This window comes from Phascolarctos cinereus, unplaced genomic scaffold (assembly GCF_003287225.1).
Source record: "Phascolarctos cinereus isolate Bilbo 61053 unplaced genomic scaffold, phaCin_HiC Scaffold_5;HRSCAF=322, whole genome shotgun sequence".
NCBI lineage: Eukaryota > Metazoa > Chordata > Mammalia > Diprotodontia > Phascolarctidae > Phascolarctos > Phascolarctos cinereus.
The window spans coordinates 120,832,492-120,847,035 of NW_027555958.1; the positions used below are offsets into that span (position 1 = coordinate 120,832,492).

The 14,544-nt window shown below is 37.9% G+C and overlaps 1 protein-coding gene across 3 annotated transcripts in view; it reads left to right on the top strand.

Annotated features, from left to right (window-relative positions):
- Positions 1–6,103: 6,103 nt before the first annotated feature.
- LOC110208908 (HBS1-like protein) overlaps positions 6,104–14,544 on the top strand; it is a 131,991-nt gene continuing 123,550 nt past the window's right edge. For 2 of the 3 annotated variants that reach the window (XM_020987108.2, XM_020987109.2), the window contains exons 1-2: positions 6,105–6,288; positions 13,410–13,475. In XM_020987108.2, coding sequence (XP_020842767.1) covers positions 6,246–6,288; positions 13,410–13,475 — 109 coding nt within the window. In that variant the 5' untranslated portion in view covers positions 6,105–6,245. Of the gene's footprint in view, positions 6,289–13,409; positions 13,476–14,544 lie in introns of all 3 variants that reach the window. The other variant, XR_013486934.1, reaches the window with a different exon arrangement.

Sequence of the window (14,544 nt, forward strand, 5' to 3'; positions counted from 1 at the left end):
TCTAAGAACTCTTATGCTATTCAACCACTGCCCTTCTCTTGTTTCTTGCCCTTGTTCCTAAAGCTACTGAGTTGGTCTAGGACCATCTTGATTTTCTATTGTTACCTTTGTCTCCTGCCATCTGTAGGACAGATTATTTTCTCTTTTCTTGTAACACGGTTCTCTTAGGCACATGGTTTCCTAGAAAAGGCACAGAACCACTCTTAGGCTTCCCCTCCAAGGAAAATAATTTGTATTTATCTAACACTGATTCTCTTTGAATAGCTCAGTTCTGACTTTCTCAATATATTTCTCTTCATTTCTCCATTTATAGACTCAATGCCAGGGCATAGGCTCAGGTAGATGATTAACCATTAAATCAGTCAGCTTTACTGAACCTTTAAAGAGCCAACAAATAGTACAAAGTGAGCTGACACCTTATCAAGAAGATACAATCAATGAAGAAAGATTAACAATGACTTAAATGTGAAAAAGTGACTTTTTCAATGGAAGGTTACAGGAAGGCCTTACTAGGGATGGGGAACCTGCAGCCTGGAGGTCACATGTGGCCCTCTAGGTCCTCAAGTGTGGCCCTTTGACTGAATCCAAACTTCATGGAACAATTCCCCTTAATAAAAGGATTTATTCTGCAAAACCTGGACTCAGCCAAGAGGCCTTAGAAGTACACATGTGGCCTTGAGGCTGCAGGTTCCCTACCCCTGCTCTACACTAAGTTCAAATTTCATAGATAAAACATTACTTTAAAGATAATATCTCATCATGATTATATTTTCACAGAAAAAAAGCTGTTTGAACTCTTTGGTTTGGGAGTTAAGGAAGAGCTAAGAATACAGGGAGATAGTAGTTTTTAACTAGAATTTAATATGCTGCCATTGAATAACACAATCCTAATTACATGATTCATGAGTTCTATTGAGTTCTTACAAAAATTCTGTACTGTAAATTTTATAACTCCAGATATATGTGCCTTTACCTTCATCTGTCAGTTCAAGATTTTTATATATTCAATATAAAGCTTTGAAAAAATCCATAGCAGTTAAAATTCATCTACTGAATCTCCTTTGCAAATTGGCTTCAGCTTTCCTGAATAACATAGATTTGTTTGATCATGCTCTCAATGGTTCTGTCAAGTAAAGAATCACTAAAAGAATTTAAGGTGCTGAGGGGAAGCAGATGATAATGTGTCTTCTTTAATGTTATTTCCACTGATAAAATTATCTGTTTCTGATGTTGAAGCATTTGATAATGCCAAGGACTTTGGTGGTGAGAATTCTCTTCTCCAGGTCTTCAACACCTGTGGAGGAAGGGGCTGCATTATCAGTTAGTTGATGGCTGTTGGTCAGCCGTGCGAGGTGGTAGTCAAGATGGGAATGGTGGCTTGATTCATTTGAAATAAACCACCTCTCTCTCTCTCTCTCTCTCTCTCTCTCTCTCTCTCTCTCTCTCTGTATATGTATGTGCATATATATATATATATATATATATATATATATATATATATATGTATATGTATATACACCTTATTGCTTCAACTAGAATGACTTGTCTGTCTCATGGGGGGCAGTTGGTTAGCATTTGGTGAGGATGGCTCATCCTTTCTTGACAGGGGGTGCTTCCCTGCTTTAGGAATAGCTTTGGGGGATGGGTTAAAAGCAGTACCAGTAGTCTGGAGGTGCTATAGTTCCCAGGGATCTTGGGCTTACCTATATGGTTCTGGCAATTAGTTGGCAGGAATAACATTACTAAACTGGTGCATGTCGAGAGAGCAACAAAAATGATGAGGGAGCCTACACATTATGCCATAGGAGGATGGGCTAAAGGAAGTTAGGAAGTTTAGTTTGAAGAGGTCAAGGGGATTGAGGTGGGTGTGATAGCTATTTCCCCAGGATTTGAAGGATATTCACATGGAAGGATTAAATTTGTTTTACTTGGTGCTAGGGTATAAAACTAGAAGTAATAAGTGGAAGTCCCAGGGAAGAAGTTACAAAAGGATAAACTTTCTAATGATTAGAGTTACTCCAAAATGAAATATGCTGTTAGGAAGGTAGTAGGCTCCCTTTTACTACAATAGGAATTCTTAATCTTTTCTGCACTATAGACCCTTTTGGTGGTATGGAGAGCCAATGGACCCCTTTTTCAGAATGCCTTGAAATGCAAAAAATATAAATGAATAAATAAGACATGTAGGATTAAAAGGAAACCATATACTTGTCAGGTCATAGAGATAATTTTTTCTCACAAGCATAAATTGGGCAAGATGGTTTCTAAACTCTCTTCCAATTCTGAGATTCTGTGTCCTGGTTTCACAGCAGTCAATAAATTTTGATAATTATGATGATGTCTCTGTCCTTAAGAGCAGCCAGGAAAGATGCAATTCTTGTGTTTTATTGTTTAGTGAAAATAGAGAAATGGAATCAGTAATTTCTATAGAGTAAGAATCATCTTAATGTTACAGTAGTAAGAAGTTACAATTGTTTAGCTATAGTAAGAAGCCCTAAATTTTGATTCAGAATGGGTCTAAAATTGTACAAGACTGGGGAAAGACTAAAAATTAGAGAAATATATAACAAGTTCAAATGCAAGAAATATCAGTATCTTGCTGGGTTAATTTCAGTCCATAGGCCTTTCTGAGATATAACAAAGTGCTTCTTTTACTTCATGTAATTTTACAGAGGAAAGATTATATTGACACAAAGGAATTTTAACTAATAAAAGGAAATTTTTCTTTAACAAAGATAATGATAGGAAAATTCCCCTTTGAAGACTTGTCTATTTATTTGTGACCAATGTTCATATGAAGGAGGACAAATTAGATATTAATATACACAATACAGAAGTATTGTGGATGTAGTACCTAACTTTAACACATTCCATTATGACATCCTTGAGCATCTCCAAGTAGAATATATACTATATTATTGTATAGTCTTCAGCAATTTTTTATATTAACCTGCTATTCTCTGATTCTTGTTTTTTTTTTCTAATTGGTATATGGTCAAGGAACGTAAATTCTGAGACTAGTCTATGAAGAAATAAAAAATGAAACTGAGGAAAACAAATATCGATGAGGCTGAATACAAATATTTTGAGGTTTACCCCATGTTTGGACTATTTCCATTGTCTCTCCCTTTCTTTAGCATGGATTTTAAAAAGTAAACTCTTTACCTTTTAGCCAGCAGCACTAGTAAAAAATATCCTTCAGCAATATCCTATACTTCATTGAATCTGTGATGTAATTGATGTGGGTACTCTCTCTATTGGTGCAGATCATAACCTATCCATGCCTTCTCATCCTATGCAATTCTAGTTCATGTTCTTGCATAAGACCTTTGCAAGGGGTCCACTAAACATGAGGGGGGCCTTTTCCTAGATTTTTTGACACCAAATAGATTCCAATGTAATATATGGCTATCCATGGGTTAGCTGCCACATGGCTTTCACTACATGACCAGTATACCTTCTTGTTCTATCATACATCTCTTTGATTACATCCTTTACTGTTGCTTCTTTTGAACTATTCTTTATTTGTGGCATATTCACACCCACTACACATCCCTCTCCTTGTTATTGGGCTCTTTTCAACTTCAATTCCTCACTGACTGTGGTGCTTCATGACTTGCAGGCATGTAACACCACCAGAAGAATACTGACATCAAAGAGAGGGGTCCTTGTTTCAAGGAGAAGCTTGGAATAATTAAGAGCACTGTACAATGTACCCAAAGTAATTGAACTTGTTCTATTCTTTCTCAATACTGGTCCAAGATAATTGTCCCCTCACAGCATATTACCAACATATATTTACTGATGAACCATCCCTCAGGATTGTTAATTCTTCTGTATAAATAGTCTGGACAATAGGCATTCTTCATTTGGTTGGTTTTTCCTGTGTAGATACTTACACCAAAATCTTGTGAATAATTATAGGTCTCATTTTTGAGGCTCTGCAATATTTTGGGGCTTGATGCAATTAGTATAATGTCATAGGGGTAGAGAACCTGTGGCCTTAAGGCCACATGTGGCCCTCTAGGTCCTCAAGTGCAGCCCTTTGACTGAATCCAAACTTCACGGAACAAATTGCCTTCATAAAAGGATTTATTCTGTAAAATTTAGGACTCAGTCAAAAAGCCCAATCCAAGGACACAGAAGGCCACAAGTTCCCCACCCCTGTAACAGGACTGTCTAAAGACTTTACCCTCTACAGTTAATTTGTCTTTGATTTGGATTATGTCAGACATACTCCGTAACAGTGGAAAATGGTTACAATGAACAGATACTTCCCCATTGATCTCAATAATCAGAGAGTTTGGGAACAAAGTTATGTCATTTGTCAGTGAAATGAAGGAGGCAGAAAGAATGCTGTTTTTGGAGTCAAGAAGACCTCAGTTCAAAAACTAGTCTTTGATACTTATTAGCTGTGTGACCCTGGGCAAAATCATTTAAGCTCTGTCTGCCTCATTTTCTTTGTCAGTAAAATGGGAAAAATAACACCATGTACATATCAGGGCTGTGGGGAGAATAAAATGAGAAATTTGTAATGTCTTGTAAAACTTAAAGCATTATGTAAATGCTGGCTATTATTTTCTGCATGAATTGGTTTACAGATTCTTTGTTCTCATTTTTGTGATCAATTGATTTATATCAGTTAAACTTACTTAGGAAATGGTGACAGTTTGGGTAGATGTTTGTTGTTTTAGACATTTGTTTCCTTATTTTTGTTCTTCTAATTTTGTATTAATTTATTTTTGCTTTAACAAGCAGGCAATCTAATTGTACATTGATGACTGATTTGTCGATGATTCCAGAAGTGACCAGCCATTTCCTGTGTTAAAATATCACTTCATTTTTTTTGTGATGCTATTTGGAACTCACTCTGTCTAGCATCTCCCAACTCCCTTCTCTAAAACATATAGCATGAAACTCCTGCATATTATATGGGCCTCAGGCCTCTTATATGTCACCCTTAAAAGCATATTTGCCAACATTCTTCCCTATGCACAATTTGCTTTAAAGTCAAAGCATTAAAGTACACATTGATTCATGCAATTTTTCTACTTTTTCATATTCTGCAAAAGATACTGGCACGTGAACTGTAATTATTTTCATGGTTGTCTTTTGGTAAATATTACGAACAACCCAATATGAGTTGATGCAGAAGTCTCATGAAGTTGCTTATTCTTCCTTTTAGATGTTGGATAAAATAAATTCCATTATGTGCTTCTGCTAGGATAAACTGTGAACCATCCTTCTATTTAGTTCTAACTTCAATATATCTTCGGATTTCCTCCTGGGGAAAATGTTAAATCTGGTACCACTCAGTTCCTCTAGGAAAGTATGAAGGTGATACCTAACAGCAAAAACATAACTTATGATTAGAAAAATTAGGAAAGGCCATATCGTACAGTGGATAGCCACTTAGTCTTGAAGTCAGAAACACCTAGGTTCAAGTCCCAACACAATGGGCTTTATTTTTAATTTTAAAAATTCAATAGAATATTTATTTTGTCCACCCACTGGAAGGAAAAATAAAAACTCTTGCATCAAATATGCATAACCAAGCAAAACAAAATTCCCATATTGGCCATATCCAAAAACGTGTTCCGTTCTGCATATTTAGTCGACCAAGAGAGGGTAGCAAACTTCCTTCAAGGAACAGCAAGCAAACCACTGGCGGAGGCCAACCCCACTGTGGATTGTGTGGATTGCCGGTCCACTTTACATTCTCATCCGTCTATGCCAAACAGCTCACTTTTTTACAACTTCGTTCTCACTGTCCTATCTCCACATTTCTATTAAATATCGTAAACTGACTGACTGACTCTTATGACAACTCGGGCTAGTTTTACTCTACTTCCACCACCTCACACTAAGTCCTTGCGACCAAATAAATTTCACGTGTGCAGAAATCCAGGCGGCACCACGTGACGAGGTCGGTATTGGGGCAGCCCCTCCTCCTTGCAGGTTCAAGGCGGAGCTCCAGTACGTAATCCCCCGGCGTGCTACCAATCATCTCCATGGTGTCGGCGGATTAGGTAGCGGGTGGAGTGCCTGAAGTCTCAGCGCGCATGCGTTTTTGGGAGACGCCGCCGTTTGGCGCGTCGTCGCGCGTGCGCAGAACCTTTGCGTAGAGCTTTGCCGGAAGCCAACATGGCGTCTGAGCGCTCCTCAGGCTGCTGTGGCAGTTGCTGCCGCATCTGAAAAAGGCAATCTGAGGGGGCCGAGGCAGCGGGGCGCACACCGTAGTCGCCATGGCGCGGCACAGGAACGTCCGAGGCTACAACTACGATGAAGGTGGGTACAGAGCCCGATCCTTCCCCCTGCCACCCTGGACCGCGGCCTTGGGCCCTATAGGGCTGACTGTCTTTTCTTTGCTCCCGGCCTCCTTTTCGGCCGCTTCCCTTTGGCTTCCCCCGGCATCCAGGGCCCGGGAGTGATGATTGCGGAGCGTGGAGGCCAAGACAGCTTGGTGGGGTATTATTTGACATAAACACATTGGACAAGGGAAATATTTGTCACAGGTAGGTAGGAGAATGATCCAGCTGCTGGGGGTGATGCCACTCGTGGTCATTATTTTTCTTTTGTTATGTGGGCAGAGCGCGTAGACTATCGGGTAGGAATTTGGCGAGGTAAGGATTTTGGTGTACTTAGCACCTGCCACATAGTAGGCGCTTAATAAAGTTTATTTATTAGTACAGTGTAAATATCACCTTTCAGGGGGACCTCCTTTAACGTGTAAATATAAACCCATGTGTTTTCTTCTTTAGTGCATTCCCCTTTTTTCTGCCTCCCCATTTGTCTTTTTTGCGCTGCTCTATCTCCTTTAAAAAAACAAGTTCCACTTGATTAAAAAAAACAAACAAACAAACACCACACAGTTTTGGGAAACCTTTCTGATTTATTCTCCAAGCAAAGTTTTTGTTTTGGGTATAAATATGGTGTTGGTATAAATATGCAAAGTAAAAATATTCGGTATCACGCTTTAAAAGCTGTGTATGTCGGTTCCTGTTTACTTATGCACTTAAGAATTGTATGAATGAATTGGTTATCTTCTGGCTTTGTTCCATTTGAATTTCATACTAAACTAGGAGTTTAGAATTCAGTAGGTGATGATAAAGGTCCAAAGAAGGGAAACTAAAATGATAAGTGACTTTCATATGAGAATAGATGAGACTGAGAGGACATTGTAAGCGAAGTCTATCCAGGCTTGTAGGGTCATGGCTATGATGAATTTGGACCTGTTCACCAAATCCAAAATTGTATAAAGGAGGAACCTTGAATGAGTTTGTGTTATGACAGAAAGAAGTACTTGCTTACACACTGAATATCAAGTAAATGGATCTAATTATTTAAAACTATATAAGCTATATTCAAGGGGCAGTTTACCAAATTTGGTAATTTATGTAACTTTTCCCTCTATTAGATTTAAGCGCCCCAGGAGCAGGTCTTTTCCATTCACTTCTGTGTCCTCTAGCCCCAGTTCTTAGCATACAATAGGCATTTAATGTTTATTTAATCTAATCGAATTACCCACAGTAGAATTTTAAAAGGGAAGTTCGGGATTCATGACATATTCTTAAATGTTTGTATTTGTAAAGCAACTACGACAATCCTTATACAATTTTTGTTGTAAATCTGTTAGTTGCCTATTATGATATTTGTTATATTCCTGATATTGCTTAAAATGGAAACCGTTTAAAGCTTGAAACTAAATGTTGTAGGTCACAGATGTTTAAATAAACTGCATTAGATTAGGTGGAAAATCTGCTGAAAACAAAACAAAATTAGACTTAATTATTTCTATCTTTGTACATTTTGTTTTTGAACTGAGAAGTTTTTTCTCAATTTACTGACCCTCCTGAGTTCAGGTTGCCATGTTTTCTTTGGAACAGTTGATGACATCATAACCACTTTAAATATGTCAGGAACAGTTTTTTTCATCTTGTTTTGTCTTAGGTGTCTTAGGTGACATTGACTTTCTAGAATGACTAAAAAAACCTGAATCATGAGTTAGCATGGTGAAGAGGCTAAAAATCTTAACTTTTTTTTTAAAAGAAAGTCAGTTTGCAAAAACATCTTACATACCTTTTGGATGGTTAATATATTTTGAGATGCTTTTTAATTTACATTTCTTAGAATTGCTAATGAAATGAACTAATTACTTGATGTGGTATGCTTTAGTTGAGCTACTTCTTAAAATTAAACTTGTTGGTTTCATTTAAAATGGAGAATTTAAATTTTCTGTTTTCTGCATGCCCAGAGGTGGTAGTTGTTTTTTTCCCTGACTGTTGTTCTGAGAACTTTTAGTAGTCTTTGAAAATTAAATTCCTTTCTAATTGGCGTTTAACTAATTTTTATGAGTTAGTGTTCTTTGTCCTTAAAGAAATCAATTTATCAAGTATGTGCCAGTTACCCCCATTTTATTCTTGGATCCCACTTTTTAAATTCTTGCTATTTTAACTGACCTTTTTGAGATTAGTAGACCAATAAGAATGTAAGTCTAATTGCTCCAAGGTTGTGGACATCCATACCTAGTCTTTAGTTTACTTCATTTCAATTTAATATTTGTGCCCACTATGTAAAAGGGATACTGCTAGGCATAGTGAGAGGGATGCTGTTTGCATGGAGCTTATACTGTAGTAAGGGAAATAAAACTATGTATATTGCTTTTGTGGAGTTTAATGCCTCTTGAAATATTAAGATGTACACACAAAAAACAAAAAAAATGATTTTACTGTTTGTACCACTAAGCTCAGCCAGTTGTATTAAAAATATGTGCCATTGATTACAAGGTTGTCTAGACGAATAGACAAGTAGATAGCTCATTTTGGCCTAATTTAAACAGCATCAAAAAAGCAGCTCAAGAGTGTAAATTCTAGTGTAAGCTAGGTGGCACAGTGGATAGAGCACTGGCCCTGGAGTCAGGTGGACCTGAGTTCAAATGTGGCCTCAGACACATGATACTCATTAGCTGTGTGCCCTGGGCAAGTCACTTAACCCCAATTGCCTAGCCAAAACAAACAAAAAAAAGTGTATTCTGTAGATAGTACTATATAATATTTTATTTTCTTGGAGAAGCTGTATGAAATATACCTGTGAAAAAAGTTGTTAAATATGGGGGCAGAAATATTAACTAAATAAAAATATTCGAAATCACCTGAAAGAGAAATGAAAATTAAAACAACTTTGAGGTTTCCCCTGACATTCAAATTGGCATAGGTAAGGAAAGATGAAAAGAGTGTTGAAGGGGGTTGTGGGAGCATAGGCACACTTAAAATGCATTGGAACTGTAAATCTGCATGCACAACAGATCTGGAAAACTCCACTGAATTGTGTGGGTCAGTGTCAGGCACTGTACTAAGCCTTAGAGATGCAAAGGGAAAAAAAAACCCCAAAAAAACCCCAGTTCCTGGTTTTTAGGAGTTCGTAGTTTAATAGGGTAAATAACATGCAAATAACTTACAAGATATATTGGAGAATAATCTTAGAGAGACACTAAAATTAAGGAGTACTGGGAAAGATTTCTTTTTTTTGTGTGTGAGATAATTTACCCCATTCTACCTCTCCCTTTCTTCTCTGAGTATCATCCTTCTCATCCCTTAATTTTATTCTCCAGATATGACCCCTTAATCTTCAACTCATCCTGTGCCCTCTATCTATCTGTCTATATATATACATACATACAATTTTTTTCCTTCAACTACCCTAATACTGACAAAGTTCTCATGAGTTACAAATATCATCTTTCCATTCAGGAATGTAAACAGTTCAATCTTAATAAGTCTCTTATGATTTCTCTTTCCTGTTTACCTCTTCATGTTCCACTTGAGTCCTGTTTTTGAAAGTCAGATTTTCTGTTTAGCTCTGGTCTTTTCATCAGGAATGCTTGAAAGTCCTCTATTTCACTGAATGACCATTTTTTCCCCTGAAGGATTATACTCAGTTTTGCTGGGTAGGTGATTCTTGGTTGTAATCCTATCTCCTTTGCCCTCCAGAATATTATATTCCATGCCCTGCGGTCCTTTAATGTAGAAGCTGCTAAATCTTGTGTTATCCTGATTGTGTTTCCACAGTACTTGAATTGTTTCTTTCTGGCAGCTTGTAATATTTTCTCCTTGACCTGGGAACTCTGGAATTTGGCTACAATATTCCTAGGAGTTTTCCTTTGGGGATCTCTTTCAGGAGGAGATCTATGGATTCTTTCAATTTCTATTTTGCCCTCTGGTTCTACTATATCAGGGCAGTTTTCCTTGATAATTTCTTGAAAGATGATGTCTAGGCTCTTTTTTTGATCATGGCTTTCAGATAGTCCAATAATTTTTAAATTCTCTCTCCTGGATCTATTTTCCAGGTCAGTTGTTTTTCCAATGAGATATTTCACATTGTTTTGTAATTTTTCATTCTTTTGGATTTGTTTTACAGTGTCTTGATTTCTCATAAAGTCACTAATTTCCAATTGCTGTATCCTAATTTTTAAGGAAGTATTTTCTTCAGTAATCTTTTGGACTTCCTTTTCCATTTGGCCAATTTTTCTTTTTAGGGCATTTTTCTCCTCATTGGCTTTTTGGACCTCTTTTGCCATTTGGGTTAGGCTATTTTTTAAGGTGTTATTTTCTTCAGTATTTTTTTGGGTCTCCTTTAGCAAGCTGTTGACTTGTTTTTCATGATTTTCTTGCATCACTCTCATTTCTCTTCCCAGTTTTTCCTCTGCTTCCCTTACTTGATTCTCAAGATCCCTTTTGAGCTCTTCCAAGGCCTGGGACTGATTCATATTTTTCTTGGAGGCTTTGGATGTAGGAGCTTTGATTTTGTTGTCTTCTTCTGGTTGTATGTTTTGATCTTCTTTTTCACCAAAGTAAGATAATATAGTCTGACTCTTTTTGCGCTGCTTGCTCATGATCCCAGAAAATTACTTGAGTTTTAAACTCTTTGTTAAGGTAAGAGTCTGCTTCCAGTGTAGAGAGTGTACTGTCCCAAGCTTCAGGGGTTTGTATAGCTGTTTTCAGAGATACTTGTAGGGACCTGTAAATTTTCAGTTCTTCCAAGGTGGTATGATAAGGGGCAGGGTGTTTACTCCTTTCCTGGCCTGTGACCACAAGTATTCCTTTCTGTCCCATAACTGTGAGGAGGGGTTCCTCTCCACAGCCACTCGAAGCTCCACCAGGCCAGCACTCCTCCTCACCCCAGCACCGCCGCCCAGAACTGTGACCCAGATCCACACAGGGGCAAAGCAAGAGATTCCTGCCTCAGCACTGGCAAACAGATCCCTGCAGTCCCTCTCTGATCAGCCACTGGATTCCCCCTCAATCTGTGGGCCGGAAGCTAGGGAAGCAGCCCCCCCCCCCCCGCCACGCTCTTGGGGAATGAAGCTGAAACCTCTCTGACCACTGACAGAAACAGACTTTTCCCACTGACCTTCTAAATTGTCTTTGGCATTCGTGGATTGAGGATTCTGGAAATCTCCACAGCTGCCCCGCGATTCAGTCCTCTGAGGCCTGCTCCAGGTTTGCTGTGGCCTGCGCGCCCACGCTGCACTGCTCTCCTAGCCCGGCGCGATACACCTTTGTGATCAATCATCCAGGTTGTCTTGGGCTGGAAATTTGTTTCACTCTGTCTTTTTGTGGGTTCTGCTGCTTCAGAATTTATTTAGAGCCATTTTTTATGAATATTTGGAGGGGTTTAGGGGAGAGCTCAAGCAAGTCACTGCTTTCACTCTGCCGTCTTGGCTCTGGAAAGATTTCTCTCTGAGGGTTGGGATTTAAACTAAGACTTGAAGGAATACATGGAAGTCATGAGGTAAAGATGAAGAGGGAGAAAGTTCTGTCATGGGGGATGTTGTTCAGTTGTTTCCAACTCTTTTTTTTTTTGGCTTTTTTGACGAGGCAATTGAGGTTGTGACTTGCCCAGGATCACACAGCTAGTGAGTATCATGTGTCTGAGGCTGGATTTGAATACAGGTCCTCCTGACTCCAGGTCCAGTGCTCTATACACTGAGCCACCTAGCTGCCCCTGTTTCCAACTCTTTATGACCCTATGCACCATAGTACACCAGGCCCATCTAACCTCTGCTATCTCTGGGAGTTTGTCCAAATTTGTGTTTATTGTTTTCGTGACACTATCAGTTCTTCTTATCCTCTAGTGTCCCCCTTTCCTTTTGCCTTCAGTCTTTTCCGGAATCAGGGTCTTTGCCAGTGAGTCCTGTCTTCCCACCATGTGGCCAAAGTATTTAAGCTTCAGCTTTAGTATTTGGCCTTCCAGTGAATAATAGCATGAATTAATTTCTTTAAGTATTAAATGATTTGATCTTTTTGTTGTGTATACGGGACTCTTACAAGTCTTTTCCAGGATTACAATTCAAAAGCGTCAATTCTGTGGCTCTCAGCTGTCCTTATAGTCCAACTCTCACAGTGGTATGTCGCTACTGGAAAAACCTTAGCTTTTACTATACATACCATTAATGTCTTTGCCTTTTAGTATGCTGTCCAGATTTGCCATAGCTTTACTTCCAGAGAACAAGGATCTTTTAATTTCATGGCTGCTGTTGCTGTTTGCAGTGATCTTTGAGGCCAAGAATATAGAATCTGACACAGCTTCTTTTCCTCTGTTGTCTAGAAAGTGATGGAATCAGTTGTCAGGATCTTAGTTTTTTTGATATTAAAACTTCAAACCAGCTTTTATGCTCTCTTACTGTAATCAGGATTCTTAATTTCTCTTTACTTTCTGCCATCAGAATGTTATCGTCTGCATATCTGAGATTGTTGGTATTTCTCCTGGCACACCTTAAGTCTGGCTTTTGATTCATCCAGCCTGGTGTTTCATATGAAATGACATGGGAGATAGCCAATGGAAAATGCTTTGAGTTGGGAAATGGAGTATCTTGTGTGAGGAAAAGCAGGGAGGCTGGTGTTACTAGATCACAAGAGTATCTGAGTGGAAGTGAGGTATAAGAAAACTGAAAAAGTAGGGGAGGGCCAAGTTAAGAAATACTTTAAAAGCGAAAAGGAGGATTCTGTATTTGGATCCTGTAAATAACAGGGAGCCACTAGCATTTATTAAATTGGGGGAGGAGGGTGATTGTAGGTATATGCTGACAGCTGACTGAAGATCAACTGGAACTGTTTGATATTTTGATTCCATTACTGGGCATGTACACCAAGGAAGTCAAAGATAGAAAGGTCCTTTGTTTCCAAAATATTCATGGCAGTACTTTTTGTAGCAAAGAACTGGAAACCAAGTAGATACTCATTGGAAACATACTCCAATCTTTAAAGATAAATATTTTCAGTCTTTGAAACAGTTGTTAGAGTAACATATCCCAGGTTTGCCATAGCATAGATGTGTTTAATATTGGAAGCATTATTGATTAGAATAAGATCACTTGATATTTATGTTAACTTATTGTATATTTCATTTAGATTTTGAAGATGATGATCTCTATGGCCAGTCTGTAGAGGATGATTATTGTATTTCACCATCAACAGGTACGTATTCTGGATGAAATTGAGTCTTGATATGGGATTTTGAAAAAAAACAGGGGGATTTTGAAAAAAAACAGGTGGATAAAAGTACTGTTTTTCTAGACCTTGAATGTAGCAGAAGAACTCTGAGTTCTGTAAGCTCTTTGACGGCAAGGACTGTTTTTTCATTTTGTCTTTGTAGTCTTAGAATCTAGCAACTATTCTCCATACATAAGAGGCACTTAAAATGTAGTGTTGGATTGGATTGGAAGATAAATACTTCAATATGCATTTGGAGATATGGGTTAACTATTTTTACCTATAACTAAAACTATATGATTTTATTTCTGTCTTTTAAGTTTTAAGCAATTTGTAGAAAAATGATGTGTATGGTTTTTCTCATGTGTATTAAAGATGAGAAATACTTTTCTTTGGTGGCATGGAATGCAATGTTAGTGAAGTGAGTATTGGTTCTGTGGTCATGTGAACTGCATTTTTGAGAATCCTGCCTTTGCTACTTCAGATTTGCAAAATGATTTATCAGGTTTCTTCCAGTTTCAAGTCTTATGATCCTAATTCTAATTTGCTTGTGCTGGAATGTAATATGTTGAATAATATTACAGAACATCATAGATATTTTTACTTTTTACTCTTTTTTAGTGGTTATTGAATAATTTATGTATAGTTACTCCTAAATATTAGAGGACTAATTTTTTATTTCAAAGCTATTTTGTGGGTGGTCTTGTAAGTAAAGTTTGAGGCAGTGCTGTAATCCTTTTCTTTAGTTATAGTTATCTTGCATCAAAAGCAGTTCTTTGGTCTTTCTTCTTTAAGGGATAGAACAAAGGCTGGAGCAGAGTTCTCCATTGAGTCTTTTGTATAATGATAATATTGAGGTGTTCTATAAACCTGTTACTATAGCTTGACAGTTCCAAAAATTTGCATGTAAGTTGGTTGTTTGGTACTTTAGAATGCATTTCCGAAGAAAAACAATGTTAGAAAAATGGTGATTAGATTCCAGAGCTGTCCCACAAAAGCTTATGTAGTCCATAATGTACCTGAAGAGGCAGCATAGTTTAGTGGATAGAGTGTT